A 23718-nucleotide genomic window follows, 5' to 3' on the forward strand; every position below is an offset into this window, starting at 1 on the left:
AAAACGCTATGACATACGGTTCTTGTCCATAGTGCCTTTTATCTTTGCAACTATTTTTCCTAAAGTGGATCATTAAAATATAGAGAAGAAATCTTCCTAGTAGGCAGGGTTGGGAAAAAATCTGAAATTCATTCTACAGTAGCCAAACGAAGCCAATGGACCGATGCACGAGTTCACTATTTGACGTTTGAGCGGTGCCGTGTTATTTACGTGACCTTGGCAACAAGTGAATTCGGCACCGCTCAAACGTCAAATTAGTGAACTCGTGCATCAGTTCATCGCAGTCAGCGAAGCCAGTGAAACACACGCCTATCGCTGCTAAAGGCAACCCAAAATTACTGTAGAAAAATGTTCTATTTCCCGCTGCATTTCCCGCATTTAGAGCCTTCAATGACACTAACGATTTAGAAAATTCATGCGTCCAACATAGGCTACTTGATGAGATTCGCGTTTTTGAACTACTGTACTGGGAATGCCACGTGATTTTCGCGAAATTCAAGTCTACTACTATTACCATTCCCAGCACTGCTAGTAGTAGTAGTAGGTGATAACTGTTTTGGACAAAATGAATTTCTGATAATATTCCAGGGAAAATCATGAAAAAGTACGTCATTTGGCGTAATTCCACGAACATTCGTCATTTTTTTAAATTTCCTCCCAGAAATGTCCAGCAACTTTTAATTTTGTCCATTTGCCAGTTCATTTACTGCCTTCTGGCTATTGCTAGTCTTCGTACGGTATGAACAATCCCTGCTTGAAGACAGACGTATGTTTGAGTTTGCCTTCTTTGAAAAATTTAATGCTCGTGTGCTTCAATGTAAACGGATGTTGCACATTTTTCAGTATCGTTCATCAAAAATGAAATCGTTTGTACTGAAATGACTCATCATCTTGGGCGGTACATAAAACCGCCAAAAGTTTTGGAGCACATGTGACTAACTGGCTCATTATGATGAACCCCAATGTCTAGCAAATCATAATGTCATACATGTTTTCACTAACTCACAAGCTTGTACGTACCATCCCGGATACCACGGGTAAACAAAGATTAATTCGATACGCATCTTTTCTCGCGATCTTATGCTGCTGCCGGCATAGCGGTAGGATGCAGCTAGCATACATTCGCAGCGACTATTAATAGCGACTAGCATATGTGGCTCGAAAATAGACTCAGAAGAGCGATGTTTTCATTTTCGTTGAACCTAAGCGATCGTACCTACAGCATGCTTGCATTACTCTTTTAGAGTCGTTAGCCTTTTCCGCTTCAAAAAGTAGGGAGATGTCAATCGTTCTTTTGGTAGCATTGAAGATTGAACCCAACTTTTGATGGATGCTATCTATGATATTTGTTTATATGTGAACGTCTATTCAATCAAATAAATTTTCCACGATTTTGATTGAAGCCGTTGTGTCGGTGTTAATATGTATCTGCGTAAATGTATCAAAATGCTGGCGCTATTTTGTTTTATGAATGAAACCGTGTGTTCAGTTTGCTCACGCGCCTTTTTATTTACGCAGCATCTCAAAGCCATACATCTTTTCGACGATTATCTCTTTTGTTTTGATTTTCCTCTCAGGATCCAAAAATAGCTCTAGCCAATATTTTGTATTTTATGAGGTTTGTAATTTCATTTTCTTTACTCCTGTTCAAATAGGCACTGTTGTCCGATACAATATCGGAAGATTATCATTGGCCACCGGAACTTATACTGCTAAGAGAGAAGCTGACGGCCAAGAGCCAACTGGAGATAGCTCAGCTGCAAATAAAACATGAGGAAGAGGTCGGTAGCTAAAATCAATACATTCCTAAAGATTTTATTTTTATCAAGTTTACTTAATCTTTTGTTCATAGATGGCCAAAGTGAAAGCAGATTTTGAAAAGCAACTGCAATGGAAGCTCAAACGGCAATCAACGTTCGATTCTGCACGTGATTTGGATAAAATAATTAGTGAACGCGATAATCTACGTGAACTATCTTCGACGTTGAGAAGTGTGTTGTGTGAGCTCGTTAGGTATGTGTCAAACTGTGAAGATGATCTTAACAGTACAGTGATTGACGAGCTGCATAAGTATGGAATCGTTCCCGGTAATGCCGAAGAAGTGTTGGAATGTTCCGCACTGGACATGAGTGTGTCAAACATCTCAACTTTGTCTACCAAAAAGTTCCTTAAATTTACACCGGATGTGTCGGGTTTAATTTCAATAATTGAAGATCCTACATTGTTGGAATACATATCCAAAGAAAGTGTTAACCATGATGGTGCGAACAGATCCCTTAATCTGGATGAGTGCTTGGAAAAATTAAGGTCCGAAGCAATGCATATATTGTCACTATCAGAAAAGATAGCAAAGAAGTCATCTACTAAGGATGAAGATTTAGATAAAGTTTCTGTGAAAAGTGATAGTTGTGAAGAAGAAGATGGTTTGAAACGGAAAGTAGTTAAGAAAGACACTGTTGGTTCGCGATCGTTTGATGAGAACATAGTGAGACATAGTAGAACGATGGATGCATCTCATATCGACAGCAGTCTTCCTATGGATTTGACGGCCTTACAGTGCAGCGGTGAACTCAATGTACAGCTGCACGAGTTGAGAAATGAAAAGCGTCAGTTAGAAATGAAATTAGCCGACGCATTGAGTAAACAAAACAGCTTGGTTGTTGAATTGAATGAGACAAAGCAACATTTACTGGAGCTAAACAGTCAAAAAGTTGAAATAAGTGAAGGATATGGTACAAATGCATTGCTGCCATGTGCTCAGAAGCAAGCAAATTCATTTTCCGAGTTGCAAGAAAAGGCTAAACAAATTCTTGCGAGTAGTCCGGATAGCGACATAGATAACAGCACCAACTTACTCCAATTGGTTGAAGAATTTTGCCGTGAAGGCGAACGGTACATGGAGAATGGAAAACGTGACAAGCTGGATCTTCAGTCACAGGTGAGTGCAGATTATTTTTTGAATTATCTACAGTGTTAATTTTTATTGACGTTTATTACACTGGATATTGTCACACACGATAAAAAATCATGAAACGTAATTCCCTCTTTTGATGTTTCTTTTTTTAACATTCATGTTGATGTTTTATTCAATACTTCCTTACTCTACCCTGCAAAATGCATTCATCAAAATCTTGATTATTCCATGGTACTGCAACATAAATGGTGATATTCCTTGCTTTTCCCTCTATCTACCTCACGTCAATATTTTATTTCATTAAACCGCTTCCAATATCATAACGCTTACTTTCACGCAAAACTGAACCAATCAGATCGATGCTGCTGATAAACAACTGAAAGCAACGAGACAATTCCTGGAAGATCAAGCTGCAGAACGGGAACAGGAACGTGATGAGTTTGTTAAAGAAATAGAAAAACTCAAAATCCAATTGCGAGAGAAAGACAAGGACAAGACAAACATCGATCGGGTCACTAAAGAGGTGAGTACCAGCGTGATATGCTTCAACCTCATGCTCCACTGTAAAAAGGTTAAGCAACACTTGAGCCAAGTGTGATTAATTAACCAGTAATATTGCACAAAACCAATTCACACCAGCTCATAGAACGTACCCCACTATACAGTAGATTACAGCCATACACGCTTATTAACCAAATTAACTATATTTTTCTACATTTCTCCGTTTCATTCAATCTGCAATACTGGACATACATGACTGCAAATCTGTACTTCCATTTCGGTTTTGGCTTTTCATCACAACCGCACGCACTATCAAACTGCACATCTCACCGTGTATCGTCACAATCATACGAAAACTGTGTATACAATTGTATTTTCTATTGTTTTTATCTGAATTCACAAATTTGTATTATTAGGATGGATTTTTGTGTGACAGTTGTAGTTGTGGTATCGATAATCGGGAGATTATTGAAAAAGTAAGTGTAGATTTTATTTATACATTATTTGTAGTTTATTTATGTACTTTTGGTTTTTTGAGTGTGGTAACAAATAATTAATAGATTGAACTAGTATACAACTAAACTTTTATTCATAAATCAGAATACGGATAAACGGTCTTAGTTCTAATTGTAGCTAATAAATATGGTTGGTCGAATCGTCTCACTGCGGTCTTAAGTAATAATTCGGATGGTGGATCATTATTGACTAACCTTCGGGATGTTATAAATTTATTAATAAACTTAAAAAACGATTTATAAAGCACTCGACACTGAAGAAGTCTGTAAGTCGCAGACGAAATAGGCCTATCTGTCAAGATAAGCAACACATATTAGAGTTTAGCTCGCCTTACTAGTGATTTTAGTATATTATTTTTTGCAAAAAGTGAAGTGTTAAAGTTCAATTAGTAGTTTTATATGAATGACGTCATTACTTCCTTGCTCTATGAGAGAGGACAAATTTTCCGATGAGAAGTTCCAATACATTAGGCGGCATCCACAAATTACGTAACGCTCTAGGGGGGCCCAAGCGTTACGACTCATACAAAAATTTGAAATTTTCCATACAAAAAGCGTTACGGAGGGGGGGGGAGGGGGTCAAAAATTTGCAATTTAGCGTTACGTAATAAATGGACGCTGCCTTAGTAGTGGGGTAGCCAGTGTGGTCTTCTCTCAAATAAAAAAAAAATGAGAGGCGAACGACCGCTTAGCGGTTAAAGCCTCGTTAAACCAACCAACGAACGAACCAAACAAAAGGTATCATTAAATGGAAATGCTTTATCCGCATCAACCGTCAGCATATTTTTTTACCAGACATATATACTGCCCATAAACGCATGTCAGTCCCATGTTTGCTGGATTTCCTGTTCACATGGGACAATTATGCGTTTATGGGCAGTATATTTATATCTCAATGACATTTTCGATATATTTGCACCATTTTTCCACAAGTTCACTAAGCGTTTCTATTTTGACTTGAATTATTAGTCATCTGTTTAAAATCATCTTAAATTTGGCCATTTGCTGTTTTTAACCTCTTGTGCGTTCGTCTATGATTCGGCCCTTTTATTTATCGTATGCCATGTCAAAATAAATGGGTCTTTTCTGGTGATCCCTCACAAATAACAGCACACACTGAGAACTAAAAGTTCGCTCAAAGGGATTCGAAGTACGAGGGTGTAACACGAATTGTCTTTATTTACTTTTCCTACACTACACAAAGTATGTTATTATTAGGAACAATTTCCATAGTATACAGTTTTTCTTTGCTAATGTTTGGTGGGTCATGATGCAAAACTAAGTACCGTAATCCGGGGGCAAATTGATCACTTTTTCACAACTTTTCGTCATGATTTCCTTTGGAATTAAAAAATTGACAAATTTGTTTCGGTAAAATCAAAACTTCAATGATCTCTATCAGTTTATGCAATCGATTTTTCATGAAATAAAATTTAACATTTCATAAAATTAATTTTAAATCAAAAAATTGAAAATGACACATTGGGGCGAAATTGATCACTATATAATAAAGCATATTTTAGAAAGTAAAATTTCCCTATCTACTAAATTTGGGTCTCCTGAATCTGAAAATGTTGTCAAAATTCTTACAACTTGTGTATATCATCATTTTATTGCAAAATTAAACTTTGTAAATCTGCATAATACGCCTAAACGTATGCAATTTTCCTCGAAATAAGCACTTCATTCAACAAAAAGCGGTTTTACGAGCAAAAAACTATTCTTGTTATGCTGAACGATTTCAGCAGTTCACACTGAAGCTAACACAACACTTTGAACACTCAAAGTTTACATGCAGGCTTAGCACCAGCGGATTGTTTAGTGCCGATATTTCCAACAGTATTGCTAACACCTTCAAAAACTGTGAATATTTCTTTGCAAAACTGACCTAAATAAAAATGAAATAGTTTAAAACCATCATTAGACATCTATAAACTAAAAAACATGGAATGTCTGTGATGGCAACGGAGTATTAAGCATCCTCGAAAGGAAATGCAATTTGGTACCGACCTGATCAAATTCACCCCAGTGATCAATTTGCCCCCGGATTACGGTATTCTTAGATTTTGCAATGTGTTCAAGAATTCTAAGCAGAAAAATAATGTGAATCTTGAATCACCATGTTACAGTAGAGTGATGCAAATTTTGAAATTTTGGCTCCCCTATGCTTAAACGATTTTTATTATGGTAAATAGCTGGGAGGGAGGCACCGATACTACACACGAAATATAGAACAACGTTTGTTTGAACTGCAAGATAACTCCAGCTTGCCAACAACAATCAAGGCAGGCTTGGGGAAAACCGCTAGTTTTCTTTTGTTGTGTACTTTCAATCTTTCCTGACAAACATGGAAAAAGGGCCACAGTTTTCTATGCACCAAATATTAATTTTCATTGGAAAAAGTAAAACGATGCGTTTTTCAATGCTTTATATTCAATCAGTTGAAAGGTGCTCACGTGACATTACTTGCATTATGTGCATGAATTGATTTTCATTCAATTTTTGTCACTTTTGATGAAATGCGAAAATGTGTTTTAATCAGTTACGCGCTTTTTCCATGTTAGTCCAATGTTTGAGATCTGGGCTCACAGTGACAGTTCGTGACAGCGAAATCCCGGCTCACTATGACGTACAGAAATTTTGTATTGGTTTCTCCCTCCCAGGTAAATAGCATCCTCACAAAGTTTGAAGTGATTCGGAAGAAACAGATCAAAGTAATCCAGGCTACTATGTTCCACAGCAAAAAAAAAGCAGTGTTGCTCTGAAAGTAATTGAATGATCATCTCAGCATGATTTACACTCTTTTATCAATAATACCAAATTATCCTTACGTCCAATCAAAATGTGATCTTCGGCAAAGTTGAAGCTGGGAAGAATTTACATGAGAAGAGTATGTTCACTTTTTCATAGATTATTAAGGGCAGTTAGAGAGCTGAACACAAAAGGTTTGCCTTTTCCATAGTAATTTCCATATAAACTTCAAATGGCGTGTGCACAACCAAATTTCTTCCAAATCACTTCAAATTTTGGGAGAATGATGTTTATCATAATTGACATCGTTTAAGCAAAGGGGAGCAGAAACTTCAAAATTTGCATCAGTCTAATGTTACAGTAATAGCACCCTCTGTGCCCTTCAATAATGAGTCTGGGGTTCCACAAGGTAGTAACCTCGGACCCCTGCTGTTTTCGTTGTTTATTAACGATGTTTCGCTCATTTTACCACCTGGAGTAAGACTTTTTTATGCTGATGATGCCAAAATATACATTGTTGTAGGCTGCATCGACGACTGCGTAGAACTTCAAACTCTTTTGTGCCGATTCGAGAGATGGTGCTCAAATAACAGCCTTACGCTTAGTATCGAAAAATGTCAAGTCATCACATTCAGCAGAAAGCGCAAACCTATTACATTCCAATACTCGTTGTGTGGCCAGTCTCTGGAGCGAGTGAATCAAGTTCGCGATCTAGGTGTTCTACTGGATCAAGGCCTCACCTTCCGTCATCATTACAACGACATTATAACGAGAGCGAATAGGCAGCTTGGATTTATAATGAAAGTTACCAACGAATTTCGAGACCCTCTGTGCCTAAAGTCGCTGTACTGCTCACTGGTGCGTTCAATTATTGAATTTGCAGTCGTCGTTTGGTGCCCCTATCATGGTACTTGGAAAGCCCGTATGGAAACTGTGCAAAAAAGGTTCGTGCGCTTCGCTCTGAGGAATCTGCCTTGGCGTGATGATCAACATGTGACTCCATACTTCGATCGCTGCCAGTTACTAGGGATCGAAACTCTAGAGACCAGACGACAAACGATGCAGGCAATGTTTATTGCGAAGATTCTCAACGGTGATATAGATTCTCCATCGCTTTTGACCCAGGTTAACGTTAACGCTCCAGAAAGAGTATTGCGCAGGCGACATTTCTTGAGATTGGATGGCCGGAATAGTCGCTATGGACAGCATGATCCTATTCGGTTTGCATCCAATACATTCAATGGTGTTGCTCATTTGTTCGATTTCGATGTGCCATTGGCCTCTATTCAGCAACGTTTCACGACATGTATTCGAAACATGAGTCGAAATAATCCATAGTTTAGGGTTACTATACTATTTGACAACTTTTTAGATTCTAGTGCTAAGTTAGTTAAGTAATAGGGGGGTCCGTAGCCTTGAGGTTACGCTTTCGCTTCATAAGCGGAAGGTCATGGATTCAATTCCCAGCCCCTCCAAAAAATAACCCGTCCAGCCACCAGAAGACGCCGCACGGAGGACCGTGCTTAGGAGGGGAGCACATCCATCCTCCGTCAGTTTCAGATGGTGACTGAGACAAACTGACCCACTTCGCAGGCAGCTAGCCTCAAACGACTCAGGAACACGGCAAAACGAACCACCGCGAGAGCAAAATGGACTATGGCTTATGGAAATCGATTGGACCAACAGCAGAGCACTCTCCTACCTGCTCGGTGTGAGAGCAAAAGAGCAGAAGAGAGTGAGAGCAGATGTAAATATAGATTAGTTAAAAATAGAACTGTATCGGTAAGGAAGATACAGATAAACTGATTCCGGCACAGTAGTGGCCAAGAGCACGGAGTGCCTCAAAAAAAAAAAAAAAAAAAAAAAAAAAAAAAAAAAAAAAAAAAAAAAAAAAAAAAAAAAAAAAAAAAGTTAGTTAAGTAATTGTGACTGTCGTTATTGTAACCGAGTTTTATTTTCTTTCTTCATTAAGACACTCAGTCAGATGGAGGTAAACTGTAATAAACAATAAACAATAAACAATGTGTCTAACAACAGTCCTATCTCTAAAATGTTTCTACCTTTACCATTCAACAATAAATTTCTAAACGATACTTTTTTTTCCTTGTGGGGACATGATACCACTGCGACCATTAAGTTGATCAATTGTGGTGTTATCCTCTTTGTTTTTGCCGTACTGTAGAAATATGTTACTATATGAAGTAACTATCTCCACAGCTATTGGCGTGCATCCCAATCAGGTACTACGTTTCAAATAAAATGTAGTACCTGTTTTGGATGATAGTACTGAATTTCATTAGGCTCTAGGAAGCCTTTATCTAAATATCTACAACGCATCTATACCACAATAGTGCAACACACTTGCACAACAAATGTTCAGTGCTTTCGCTTTCTAATTTGCAGAAACGACACATATCTTCTGGCAATTTACCTATAATTTTAAGGTAACGTTTGCTGGGGCAGTGGCCTGTTAATAAGCCAGTATAAGTACTTAGATCGTGTTTATTCAGGTTTAACAATTTCAGCGTTTGATAGGCGTCTGGTTCGATGAATCGTTTGGACTGACGAGAGTCCATTGCGTTCTTCCAGTTGAGTTTAGTTTTTGCCTTCATCCAGCTCTTTAATTGCATTTTCAGAGCACAAAAGGCCATTCCGAAGAACGGTTGAGGCCCTATAAATTGCATGGAAGAACCTTGTTTTGCTAACTGATCAGTTTTTTTATTTCCTTCTATTCCACAATGGCCAGGAACCCAATATAGATTAACCTTATTACGGTAGGACAACTGCTGCAATAGCTTGGCACACTCCCAAACAAGTCTTGATGTGTAACGATACTTAGTACACACATCAAATTCGAATTGAATTTGGAAATGTCCCGAAATAATATTGGATTTTCCTATTATGATGCTAATTTTTTGTCGTTTCTCACAAATATCATACTGGATGCACATTTTCGCTATCGCACAGCTTCATTTAATTTCATCATTAAAAATAGGATATTTTGGTGGTATCACTAATTGAAATTATTATCTGAGCTACAATAATTCGCTAGTAACTTCCTATATAGTTTTACCCTTCCGCCCGATCTAATTTTATCTTTTTGTTATAGCGTAAACCTAAATCCGATGCATCTTCTGTTGAAGCATGGTAGTATAGTATCTCGAAATCCATCATGTTTGTAGGCAACCTTTCTGAAATGTTGTCTATTAGACTTATGCAACGTAAGCCATATCCAGTGAGACTGATTCGTACCCATAACCGTTGATCTCGTGCATGATGATTGAAAGAATGATATAAATATAAAAAAATGTACACATGTGTAATATGTAGTAAAACGAATCAATTGAATGCTAGTAAACAAATATATATGTATTTTACCAGCTGGAAACAGCAGAGCAAAACATCAAAGAGCTCTCCGCCGAAATTGCTGCGAGAGACGACAAGATCCGAAAACTGGAAAATGATCTCAAAGATTCCATCGACAAGGGTTTCACGCTCAGGGAGATCATCACTGAACTAGAAACTCAGAATGAAAGCAAGGCTATCGATCAACACGTCATGGTGACGAAAATAAAGGTAATTTATACTGAAATAAATAATACTAAGTCTTTCAGCTGTGTAGTGACGTGAATAAGTAAATAATCGAAGTTAATACTATACCATTTGATTCCAGTTTTTTGGTAAACCAATTCTGCGCACATTAATAACAAATTCATTTATTCATTACAGGAACTTGAAAGCTACATCGATGCACAAAATCGTCAAAATGAATCGCTACATCAAGAGACCGATATGACCGTCCGAGGATACGATGACAAAATCGCCAAATTGGAGGAAGAGCTCCGGCAAACAAAACCAAGTGTCGAGCATAGTCTAGTGTTAGAAGCATTGACTGTGCAACTTCGCGACGTCGAGGAAACATTGGAAAGAAAAACCAAAAACTTAGAAACCCTTCATGCCAATTCGTCTGCATCGTTAGTTTGTAGTAGTCCTTCTGAAGATATTTCCGTGAATAGTCCTTCGCATCGAAAAAAGTCCGCGGAAAATAGTTCAATCCCACCGTTGCCAGTTGATGAAGTACAGCGCATATTCGACAAGCTTCATCGACACACGCGCGTCGAAGAAGTGGCCATCAAACGCATCAATGACTTGGAGATGCAGATATGTAGCGTGCGCAACGAGTATGCGGTAAGTACCTATAATTTTGTAACAGAACTCGAAAACGCTTTGCCAAATGTGCAAATCAACATCAACATACAAACATCAACATACAAACTTTGGTTTCAATTCTTCAAATCATTGCATTGTCTAACATTTGTTTGGATCTGTTATAGTAGTCAGATATTTGCCATCGTGTAATGATATCTCAACTTGCTGTTCTGTCCATAATATCGTATCATTCCCAAATTTGTTAGATTTCTTATTCACATGGCACAATTATGCGTTTATAGGCAGTGTTGCTGTGATGTTTTCTCCTGCAACGTGACATCAACATAAACATTAAATAACTGTTTACGGTTTAAATCTGTGTTGATGCTAGATAACACGAAGAGCAGTGTTTTGAACGTGCTCAAGGCGTAAGATAATTTATTTTTAGCACGATGACATTCAAGTTGCCACTTGGAAATATGACTCGTAATCCAACGCGAGACTGCTTCTTAGTGGCTTATGCTACAACACGCATCAGTTCAATGTCATGACTGAAATAGAAAAAAAATCAAGGCGAGGTGCGCAACTACTTTTTACATAGATCATTTGTTCCATTTGTTAAGGAAGTCGGCTAAAATATTACTAAATCTAATTTTTATTAACAAATAATATCTTACGTTAGGGGCCCAGATAGCCGTAGTGGTAAACGCGCAGCTATTCAGCAAGACCAAGCTGAGGGTCGTCGTGGGTTCGAATCCCACCGGTCGAGGATCTTTTCGGGTTGGAAATTTTCTCGACTCCCCAGGGCATAGAGTAACTTCGTACCTGCCACACGATATACACATGCAAAAACGGTCATTGGCATAGTAAGCTCTCAGTTAATAAGAACACTGAGCTGAGAAGCAGGCTCTGTCCCAGTGAGGACGTAACGCCAGAAAGAAGAAGAATCTTACGTTAGGTACAGTGCCTAGTTTTCCAATAAACAAATTGATATGTAACAATCCAAAATTTTAATTATTTTTTTATAATTGTGCATCGAATTAAGGTTTCTTATTAAATAACTCAAAAAGTATATCCATTGATCGTTGATACGAATACTTGTGTTAACTTGATCGTTTATTTGGAAAACTTAAGCGCCTTCAAGCATAACGGACCCAAATTACTTTAATTGGATTTACTAAATCATCATCGCTTGTAAACTGATATTTTAGTGTTGAGGAACCTTCAAATTCGGCCGTGGTTGTGGAATTCTTTTGGGTAAGGATGGGATGTGGAATCTTTTTGGGTAAGTATGGGATTTGATTGATGGTGGTATGATAATGGTGGTCAATTACTGAGCTGACGTGAACGAACTATACTGCCCATCAAGGCATAATTGTCTCATATGGATTTTCGAACCAATATCAGCAAAATTCATTAACATTGATTCAAAAACAGTGTTTTAATGTCTAGTGTCATTATGATCTGCTAAAGGATGCCTCAAATAGTCACCACAATAAAAACCGTAAGAATATTCATTTGAACACTCAAGATATTTACAAAAATGTACAAATTTGTCCTTCGTCATGAAAAGCTTATAATTCTGGCAGTTTTTAATTGAGCTTATAAGACAATTATATTTATAATTCTGGTAAAATTTACCAATCCATTGAAACTTTTGATCAGAATGAACAGTTCGTGAGCGAAATTTGAGTTGTTCGTAAACAAAATTATTGAAAACAAATATATTATTTTCAAGATGAAGGGGCGGGGCAAAATGAGCCACCTAGATTTAAGCAAAACAAACGATGTTTTGAACATAAAAATGCATTGCCTAAATATACCAGATTATTTTTTTACTGCATAGTCATCTTTATGCACCATTACAAGTGAAACACTTTGCTAGAAAATACGTTGAACCAAGTATCGCAATTTAGTACTAATATAACATGGTCTGTTTACTATGTATAACGTATCTTTAAAAAATAAGCCGCTAGAATCAATAATTTCAAGCAAAACTAATACAATTTCCTTTCCAATAATGTACTCTTCACCACTAACTCTTCTCTATACGGTGTAACGCTCCGTTCCGTTTCAAAGTAATCGGCTTAAGCGCTACCTTCGAAGAAGGACCGTTACTCCGTTAATTAGCCCGGAATGAGACTGCCTTCTCAGGGCAGGTCAATCAAAGTCATAAGAACTGATGTCGCAAATTAGTCCCAAACGTCGTACGGCAAATCAAACAAATATAGCTACTTCAATTTAAAATATAAGAAAGGAAAATTAACAAAAATAACTCAATAACCCTCCAAAGGAGAATCGCTTAGCTCTAATTAGACAAACACAATTAACAATTATATTCAAATTGATTGCGTGACGGGGAAAAAAAAGAGTACTTAAACTAAACTTGAAGTAGGTTTTATTAAATTCAAATTCAATCTCGATCGCGAAACCAATTCAACTAAATCTATCGAGATAAGCGAGTTTGTATTTAGTACTAAAACTTTTAATTCAAAGGCCAAAATCAAATAAACCTTATGACCTATCGTGACGTCACGCTTTCCTAGCTTTTGATTGCAATCTAATGTTCGCTCCGTGAGCAATTCAAATCATTGTCTTGATCAATCCAACGACGGACGTCCCCCGACGTGATTAGTCCCAAATAAACGGGAATCAATTTCAAATTGGACACAAATTCACCAACACGTTGTCGGCTTCGGAATCTAATTTTGCTTCGTCTTACTTACGTGCCCCGCGCGCCGGCTTATCATTCGGGGTATAGGCGTCCCCTTGTAGCGTGGAGTGATCGGCCGTGGATTGTAGCGGGGCCAGCCGTGCGACTTATTAGCTTGCGGTGACACGGAACGATGTTGCACGATCGACGAAAGACGAGCGGGACGATTGCTTGAGCCGCCGACAGCAAGACGTTAGATCGTCGAACGGTGGATGTCCCCACTGCACGTGCTCGAAATAATCCTCTTCAACGCCGTGCCCAGGGTCGAGTTCGGGATAGCAGATCGTAGCTGGACTAGGTTTCACCTCCAGACTAACCGCCCACGTTGCTTGGGCACGCTAATCCTGAATTTAGTTTGTCATAAATTCACTAAAGAAATCTCTTTCGAACTGCACTTCACTCGATTATTTAGTTGTTCTAGTTTAATTATTCACCCGCACAATTTAACTTTTGTTCAAAATGATTGAAATTTGAATAATACTCGGAAAGTATGTCTAGTTTCAACAAAGCACTCCACTGAAATGAAAGGACCGACGCGCTGCTAATTGTATCGAGCCTAAAAATTGCTGCGCAATATCCCACTATTGGAGGATTAAAGAGCGTTTAGTTACAATAGTCTTTTGTACTAGTTGGCCTTTTCCTAGCTACACCTGTCTGTCTCTCTCTACGACGCAATTTATGAGACTCGACGCTATGGATTTAAATTTTGAAATATATCATTTTATTACCTAGGCCAACTCCTAGGCGGCGCTTAGAGTGATTGTTGTCTAGACTCTCGCATAAAACTGACAGCATTTTTGTATTCGAGCTAGCTGACAGCAAGACGTATAAATGTGTAAACACGAATTCACAATGTGTTTATTTTAGAGAGAATTTAAATTATCGTTACAACTGTTTTAAATAAAAATCATTCGATTGCATGAGGTGGCTCATACTGCCCCGTAGGGTGGCTCATAATGCCCCATATGGTTGGTGACCACGTAGAAAAACATGGTTTTCCAAAAAGTTCCTGAAATAATTTGCAAGTTGATGCTAACATTAATTATCGACGTAACATGGAAGATAACATTTTATAGTACAAGTCACTTGCATTTAAACCATATTTTTTGCTGTTTTTCTATGCATTCCATGAAGTTTTCCTTAGGCGGCCCATATTGCCCCGATCACCCCTATATACCCCACATTACCATTCGGAATTGATTTCATAAGAAAATATTGTTTATTTTGCTCTCTCGAATTTTTCAAATTTAAGCAGAGCCTTAAATGATTCATAACTGTGGGACCAGTGTATTTAATATTTCTACGCAGATAAAAATTAACACACTTTATTCGGAAATGTTGGCCTTAGACCCTTTTCTCCCCGGAACCGTCTTACGGTATTTCATCGGGGAGGGGCATATACAACTTAACACATGTAGCAGAAGTAGCCTAGACAAACTGCTTCTCCTAGCCGGCTTAAACAATGTTACAAGTCTTGGCAAGGCTAATCCTCTGCAGCCGCCTCTTGGTCGGCAAAAAGGCGCTGAAATTATAGCATAATGTGAGTGACAGACGTAGTTACTGCATTCCAGCACTTGGCACACATTCTCTCTATTATATTAAAAGACAACAGACAATTGACCGTATTCAGCCAGAGGCTGCACAGACTGAACGATCACTAACGTTAGGTAACGGACAACATGGAACAACCAGTAGCCCATTGATGAATTTTTCGTTCGACGAAAAGTTTTCACCGACTGGAGCGGGAAAAGAACCCACATCTCGTGGCACAACATGCCTAGATGACTGACGCCGCTAACCACACGTCCACGAAGCCCACCAACGCGGCTATTTGAACACGACATGTTCCGCTGTTTCCTTCATACCAACACAATTGAGGCACGCAAGAGATTCTGAGTGCCCGCACCTATGTAGGTACTGTCTATAGCAATATGTTCTGACAGAAAACGCGTCAGGTGGAAGTTCATTTCCCTATGGTTTCTTGTATACCAATTTTCAGTTCCTGAAGGGATGAGTGCAATCGAGTGATAGTTTTTGTTGGTGCAGTTTCAAGTGGCGGCTACTCATTACTATGTGCCTGAAAATTCCAACAATATAGCGATTCAAGCTGCTGATGATCGCCTTCTTCGTGGTGTAGTGAAAACCCTCTGCTATATATCGAATTAGTCGAATGGTTTTAAATTGATTGTCTATCCCTTTGCACATCCAAATAATCATCCCTTCAGAAGTGTTCAACCATTTGTCGTTTCACTAAACCCACGCTGTCATCTTTTGTTTGCACCATGGGCCCAGACAAACATCCATCGGTTCAAGCTCGTCCAAACAATAACAAGGAATACAACGAAACGAATCCGGATACCTTGATGAAAGTGATCCATCGTATGATGTCCACTTTAACGGAGAGTGTGGAAGCAATAATTGAATCATACGTGACAAATCTCGTATCGTATCGATGCTCTGAAGGTTGACTATAACGCTAGTGTGGACAAACTAATCGAGGCGGTGAATGATGTTCGTGCTGCACATTTTTCCGAAATGCATCGACTTGACCGGTTGGAGACGCAGCAAGATCTCGTCATCACAGGCATTCCATACCACCAAGATGAGGATCTTCAGCATATATATTGCAATATTGCTCGCAGCATTGGTATCGCGAAACCGAAAGAATCGATGGTTACACTACGGCGGCTCTCCAAACATCCTGTACGCAATAGTGCTACGCCACCAATTCTCTGCCATTTTGCCTTCCGTGGGTTGAGAGACGAGTTCTTCAATAAGTACTTACATCGCAGATCTTTGGTGCTACATCAAATTGGCTTCCAAGCGAGTGATCGAATCTACGTGAATGAAAGACTGTCCCCACATACTAGGCGAACATTGAAGGCTGCCATCAAGCTTAGGAACGAAGGACATGTACATAAGGTTTCTACGAAGAAAGGATCGGTTTTTGTAATTTTCCCGAAGTCAAACAACTCCGTCCTAGTGGAATGCATTGATCAATTGCTGCTGCATAAGTCAAACCTATCCAAATAGTTCTCTCTTTCCTTCATTTTTGATCCTTGACTCTATTCCCCATATTGTCCTCTGCCTCCTTCCGTTCCTGAAAGTTATTTTGTCTTGAACATCTTAAGTACCTTTCCCAGTTTTCACACTATTATCCTTTGATTCCTATCCCATTACATCGTCCATCACTCCTTCCTAAAAGCAAAGGGGGGAGGGGGCTGCTGTTGTTGCTGTTTGAATACTGCTGCTGTTGCTGTTGACTGTCTTCTGCTGGTTCTGATGGTGCTCGGTGTTTACTGCTACACAATTGTTGTTGGAATTGATCTCTTTTACAACGTGCCATTTGTCTGCATCAAAGTAATTTAATTTCTTTTGATAGTAATGTTATTTGTAATAGTTAGGTTAGGGTTCCTGATATATCATACTTTTTCATGTTGTGCGGGTTTGGAAGATGTTTTTCGCTTTATCCGGCTTTCTTCCGTTGATAATGCTAAATAACGTAAGTAGTGTCAATGCTTCCACAAATGCTCTTATACCTAGGGCTGTTCTAAGGTCTGCTTTGAATTCAAAGTATTTGAATATCAGCCATATTAATGTGCAGAGTCTGTTATCGCGACAACTTTCAAAGTTTAATGAACTTAAATTAAATTTTGCTGACTGTAAGTTAGACATAATCTGTATGACAGAAACATGGCTAGATGATTCTATTGATAATCGAATTATTGCCATTGACGATTATAATGTATTCAGAAATGATCGTAATAGACATGGTGGCGGTATTTGCGTTTATGTTCGCAAGAACTTAATATGTCGGATTTTGAAATCATCGATCATTGATAGCAGTGTCAGAATAACTGAATTCATGTGTTTAGAAATATTATGTGGCGAAGAACGCTTTATGCTCGCAGTGTATTACAATCCTCCTGGCGTTGATTGCACAAACATATTATCACAGCATTTTGATGAATTCACTGTTATATATGAATCCACTTTTTTCATTGGTGACTTCAACGTTGATTTGCTAAAGAGAAATAGTAGACAAAAACAATTTAATGATATTTTATCCAGCATGTCTTATGTGTGTATAAACAGTGAACCTACATTCTTTCATCAAACAGGATGCTCTTTGCTTGATCTTTGTTTAACGGATTCACCGAATAAAGTTCTCAAACATGATCAATTATCAATGCCTGGTGTATCACATCACGATATGATATTCTTATCCGTAAAAATAGTGTCTCCTATTTCAAGTACACCAATTTACTATCGTGACTATGTTCATTTTGATGCTTCTGCTCTACAAAATGCCTTTAACAGAATTAACTGGAATGAATATTTCTCATACAGTGATCCTGACATGCTTCTAGAGTTTCTAAATGATAAATTACTGTATTTACACGATACATACATACCATTGAAAACATGCAAAGTTAAGAAAAGCCCGTGGTTTACAGCTGATATTGAACGTGCTATTATTTCAAGAAACATTGCCTATAATAACTGGTTAAGGGACAAGACTACAGTAAACTGTTCGCTTTATAAACGTATCCGAAATAGAGTAACTATGATGATCAGAAACGCCAAAGAAGATAACGATAAACGTGTCATAAACACTAATCTACCAAGTAAACAATTATGGAATAACGTAAGAAAACTGGGAGTGGCAAATGACAGAGCACACGAAAGCTTTTGTGATGCATCTTCGAATGAGATTAATTGTTATTTCTCTTCTAATTTCACCTCAGATAGTCGACCTATGCATAACTTCCAAGTAAATTCACATGGTTTCGTTTTTCATGAAGTAGAGGATTTCGAGATTGTTAATGCAGTATTTGACATTAAATCGAATGCCGTTGGGCTAGACAATATTTCGATCAAATTTATTAAGATTATTTTACCACTAGCAGTTTCAGTTTTTAGACATCTTTTTAACAAAATTATTGCTACTTCAATATTTCCTGTAAAATGGAAACAGATAAAGGTTATACCAATTAAGAAAAAAAGCAATTGCTTCGATGTTTCTAATCTCAGACCGATCAGTTTACTGTGCTCCCTTTCCAAAGTTTTCGAAAAACTGCTAAAATATCAAATGTGTGATTTCATAAATAGGATGGATTTTCTCAATCAAAATCAATCGGGTTTTCGGAAAAAGCACAGCACAAATACAGCTTTACTAAAAGTGCACGACGATATTGCCCAAGCAGTCGACAAAAAAGGAGTTGCAATATTATTATTAATTGATTTTGCGAAAGCCTTTGACAGAGTGTCACATCGAAAACTGCTCAACAAATTATCATCTAACTTCATATTTTCCAATACTGCTGTCACACTGTTCAAATCTTATCTTACCGGACGCACGCAGACTGTCTTCCACAATATGGAATTTTCTTCATATGTTGAAATTAAATCTGGAGTTCCTCAAGGTTCGATTCTTGGGCCATTACTATTTTCTCTATTTATTAATGATTTACCTTCAGTTTTAGAGTATTGTTCAGTTCATCTTTTCGCAGACGATGTACAAATTTATCTTTGCAGTGATAAAACCATTGATGTTGATGATATGTCAAGAAAAATTAATTCCGACCTTCAAAAACTACTGGAATGGGCTAAACGAAATCTCTTGATGATAAATCCAACTAAAACAAAAGCATTGCTAATTAATAGATCGCGTTCTACAATAAGAACCCCAGACTTATTTCTAAATAGTGAAAAGGTTGCATTTGTAGATCAAGCTTCAAATTTAGGATTGATTTTCACTTCAAACCTGTCGTGGGATGCTCAAGTTAATCAGCAGTGTAGAAAAGTATATTACGCATTAAAACAGTTAAACTTAACAACCAGGCACCTGGACATCCAAACGAAGATTAAGCTCTTCAAAGCGCTTATACTGCCACATTTCATCTATTGTGACTTTGTTTACAGTAATGCATCTATGGCTGCAATGAACAAGTTGCGTTTGGCTCTTAATGCATGTGTGCGCTACGTTTATTGTTTGTCACGATTTTCAAGAGTATCGCACTTCCACAAAATATTGCTCGGATGTTCTTTCTGGCGATTTTTGGAATATAGAATATGTCTGACTTTTTACAAAATAATTAATTCTGAAACACCAAACTATTTATTTTCTAAAATTACTCGTACACGCTTACCAAGGACCATGAATTTCAATATACCTCAACACACTACTATATATTATGGGCAATCTTTCTTTGTGCGAAGCATTGTACACTGGAATTCGTTACCAATTAGTCTCAAATCGTGTACATCATTAGTTGGATTTAAGCGGGAACTTCTTTCCAGATTCGCCAATTTGAATTAGATATTATATGGAACCTTCAGGAACTAGATATTGTAATGTTAAGTTAAGTTACTGAATTGAAAATTTTCTTCTTTGAAATCATTTTGTGGCAACAAAAAAGACAAGGTCTTACGTCGCAAGAATTGTGAAATAATAAATAAAATAAATAAATTTGACACATTAGGATTTAGCCGTTGTTCCATCTACCTTTAGTGGAGTTATCCCATTCCTGCTGGCAACCTCTTAGCGTTGCCTCTTTACACGCATTGCGGACTCCTCTGGTACCTCTTTGGTTGAAGCATTTAACATCTTCCTTGATGATGTGCCCGATGGGCGTCATCCCGGCTATGATGCACACAGCCTTTTTAGAAACCGTTCAATATGCACTTGCTAATCTTAAGCAAATGATGCTATACGTGCTTTCCTATCACTTTAGGTTTCTGCTGTTCTAAGCGCTTTTGACCAGATTGGTCCTCTTGTAGCGGGCCCCCCCCCGGCTAGGTCACTGGTTTTTTTCGGAATATTGATCACTCTGTTTTCTTCTAACAATTTTATTTATTACTAAAAGGTCGTCACAATTCACTAGCTTTCCACCCTTAGAATCGTTCTTAAGGAATCGATTGAGACACTTTCACTTTACCCTCGATTCTGATAGCGTATGTGGGTGGTTCCACCAATTTCCCGAAATATACTTTATCCACCTATACTTTATCCACCTTATATCACTACCAAACACTCTCGACCCGAATTGGCCCGCTCGTCAATTTGGCAGAAAATGCCCACTGAACTTTTAACGAAAATGTCGAAAAACGAACGGCACACCTCGTCCGAACTAGGGGACCGTCAGAACTGCGGACGTCGTACACTTTCTTCACACCGAGACTCTTCCATCTTGGCGGGTCGGTTTTTAAAGGGTTGATTCCACCCCCTGGCGAGGAACTCACTCTCTTAATTGGTAGAACTTGTCGTCTTGTTCTAACGATCCGTGAGCGATGAGCGTAACAAAATCCGCATGTGAGTCACCGTTCTTCGCGGTTTGTGGTGTGGCTGAAATGAAAAACTTAAGCAAAACAATACGATTACCCGCCGCCTATAGGGCTAAGCAAACCAGAAAGCTGCGTAAGTAAAAAAGTTCTCGCGCACGTTTGTTTGCTTTACTCCATAGCGGTAAAATTATGTCACTTTAAATTTGGCACTGTCGGCCAAGGTAAAACAAACAAAAGCAAATTGACTTCTGGTTATTTGCAGTTACGCAACAAACCACTGCAACGAGGAAGCATCCGTTACTTTGCTTCGTCAGGCTAATTGCAAGAAAACCATCATTTCCCGGATACGTAGAAAGTACCGTATCATGATGCTAGGCTGGTACATACGCCCCAACCATTCGAGTTTTTAATTAAATCCTTTTGAATTAAAAACACGGAGAAGGCATATTTGGCTTGCTAGAATAATTATTGTTGGTACATGTAAAATCCCTACTCTAACTATTTTTGGTTCTAACATTTAAAACGTTAACTGATTCCTTCGCTATGTACATTATAAAGAATTTGTGTTCCTATATCTCTAACCGCTGGGTCATCCTTCGTTGTGCCCACTGTTGTGTCCACCATCCATTTCTGTCGACTCCTTTCGTCTTTTTCCTAGCTTCATTTCTGAATCTTTGATCTCAATGGTAATCGGCATCTAATTTCCTTCGTGACTTGATGTAGCCTATTGTCCCATTTTTGTCTATGTTGATGACTTTTCGTAGTATCATGAACAACTGAGGTGTATTTGTCCTCTGTGCACGAATCGTTGTCGGCACCAATGGCCTTTCTTGTCTAAGCTATGTTCGATTTGTCCGTTATATCATATTGGCTTTTCTGACCAAGTTCAAAGTAAAATTGTTTACTTAAGACATTAATATGTCAATTTTTTTTCTTTGTTACCTTGGATAATCGTTATCTTGGATAATCGTTATCTTGGATAATCATCTATTATTCAGCTGCAGCTTGTCACATCTCCATTTCGTGCTATGTTTACGTCATCATTCCTCCCTTTTACATCATCTACCTCAACATCAGAATGGTTATTCGATCAAGACGCGACGGGTGTTGATTTGTACGAATTCTAGATGTCAACCATTACACGTTCGTTGTTCCACTGTCTTCCTTCTTTGGCGCTCCCGATGATTACTTTCACTCTCCTTCGGTGGAACAGTGTACACTCCAAAGGACTACTGCTGCCTATGACCTATTTTCCTATTCTATATTATTCTATTGTATTTTATTCCTACTATATGGTAGAACTATTCATATCTACTATCCTACTATCTACTGTTTGGTGAGTCCCAATATATATATATATATTTTTTTCTATTATTTATTTGTTGTGTTTTTTTTTTTTGGAAATCTCACATCTTTTCGTTTTGCTCAGTTTTAAAGGATTTTAATATCTTTTGTGGATTTTGTTGGTCTCTTTTTCCTTTTTGTTTTTGTTTTCGCTTGAGCTTACAATATTTATACATTATCTTTCATACCTTCTACGTGTAATATATACAACTTTAAATATGTCAAAGAATAGTGTTTTTCTAGCATTATTTGTTTGACGAAGTAAAATAAATCATTTTCTTAAAATTTCGTGAAACTTTCGACTTTAAGTCAATTTGTTTTTAGTTTGTTTTGTTTTTGCAGTTCAAGTTTTGATTTATTAATTTTTTTTAAATTTCTCAAGTTGTAAAATTTTTCATTTTCTTATATCTAGGATACCTTCTTTCTGTACTGATCCGTTATCCGTCTCCATCTGTAAGGTTTGTTCTTTCTCGCTTGGTGACCTCCCCCCTTTCTTTTGAGGTTGCAGGCAGGATCTGTGAATGAAACCCTCGTTTGCTCATATTAATTCAAGGTATAAAAATGGTTTGTCCCAAAGTTTGTTTTCAATTTCCCATAATTTCTTTTAAATTTGCAGGGGCTTTTTGTAAACCCTCTCTTAAATCTCTTAAGTTTTCATATTTTCACCATATTGATCCTCTACTATTACATTAATATCCAGAGTATGTATTTCAGGACCCCAACCAGTTTCATATTCTTTTCCCTTATGGATCCTCTTATCAATGTCATTATTCCTGCTATTCCCATTTTCATTGCGAAGAGTCTTTTTCCTCTTCAATACTTTATTATTCTTTGAAGGGTGTCTTTTCCTCTTCATATGTATATTCTCTTTATAATCTTTCTATTCCCATTTATATTTTCCATATTTCCCACTTTTCCAGAGGATAACGACCCTTACAGAATAGTTTCCTATTCTGGTTTTTCCAGCCCTTCGGTACGTTCAAAACTGAGTTTGACGGACGCATTCTTGTTATAATTAGCTGTAGGCACGTCACTTCTCTGGTTGATGTCCCACGCCTCTAATTTTTCATTTTCAAGGTTCAACTGTTATTCCTTTGTTCAAATTTATCTTTAGTATATTATGTTTTTTTTCTCATTTTACCACTTTACTCGGAGTGGTGTTATTTTCATTGTCTCTTTGTTTTCAGGATTTCTTGACATTGGCGATATTGTTTGTGTTATATTTTCTATCGCTACTTCTTTTTCTGGTGTTGGATCCATATAGGTTTCTCCCATTTCTTCTACTAATGAGCGGGGTGGCACTGGTGGCAGAGTCGTCCAAAATAATATTTCCCTGGGGTTCTACCTTAATATAGATTAGGCGTCACCCCATTGACTCGAATTGTCACTCTCGCATAGACTATCAAAGCATGCCCGTTTTCGATTCTTGATTTCCTTTTGAGAGCCAATTTTGCCTCTCTGAATGCTGCACCGCGTTCTTGAGCGGTTCCATTTGAATTCGAATGTCGGTTTACTTTTGTATTTTTTGATTTGGATGCAATTTT

The 23718-nt window shown here is 37.8% G+C and overlaps 1 protein-coding gene across 8 annotated transcripts in view; it reads left to right on the top strand.

The window, feature by feature from the left end:
* Positions 1 to 23718, top strand: part of LOC5567941 (A-kinase anchor protein 9) — a 128734-nt gene that overhangs the window by 66067 nt on the left and 38949 nt on the right. For 5 of the 8 annotated variants that reach the window (XM_021851143.1, XM_021851144.1, XM_021851149.1 and 2 more), the window contains 6 exons: positions 1656 to 1781; positions 1853 to 2938; positions 3270 to 3437; positions 3832 to 3891; positions 10063 to 10257; positions 10411 to 10869. In XM_021851143.1, the coding sequence (XP_021706835.1) occupies positions 1656 to 1781; positions 1853 to 2938; positions 3270 to 3437; positions 3832 to 3891; positions 10063 to 10257; positions 10411 to 10869 (2094 nt within the window). The remainder of the gene's footprint in view (positions 1 to 1655; positions 1782 to 1852; positions 2939 to 3269; positions 3438 to 3831; positions 3892 to 10062; positions 10258 to 10410; positions 10870 to 23718) is intronic. The other 3 variants (XM_021851145.1, XM_021851146.1, XM_021851147.1) reach the window with 3 other exon arrangements.

The sequence above is a fragment of the Aedes aegypti genome, chromosome 3, assembly GCF_002204515.2.
Source record: "Aedes aegypti strain LVP_AGWG chromosome 3, AaegL5.0 Primary Assembly, whole genome shotgun sequence".
Classification (NCBI taxonomy): domain Eukaryota; kingdom Metazoa; phylum Arthropoda; class Insecta; order Diptera; family Culicidae; genus Aedes; species Aedes aegypti.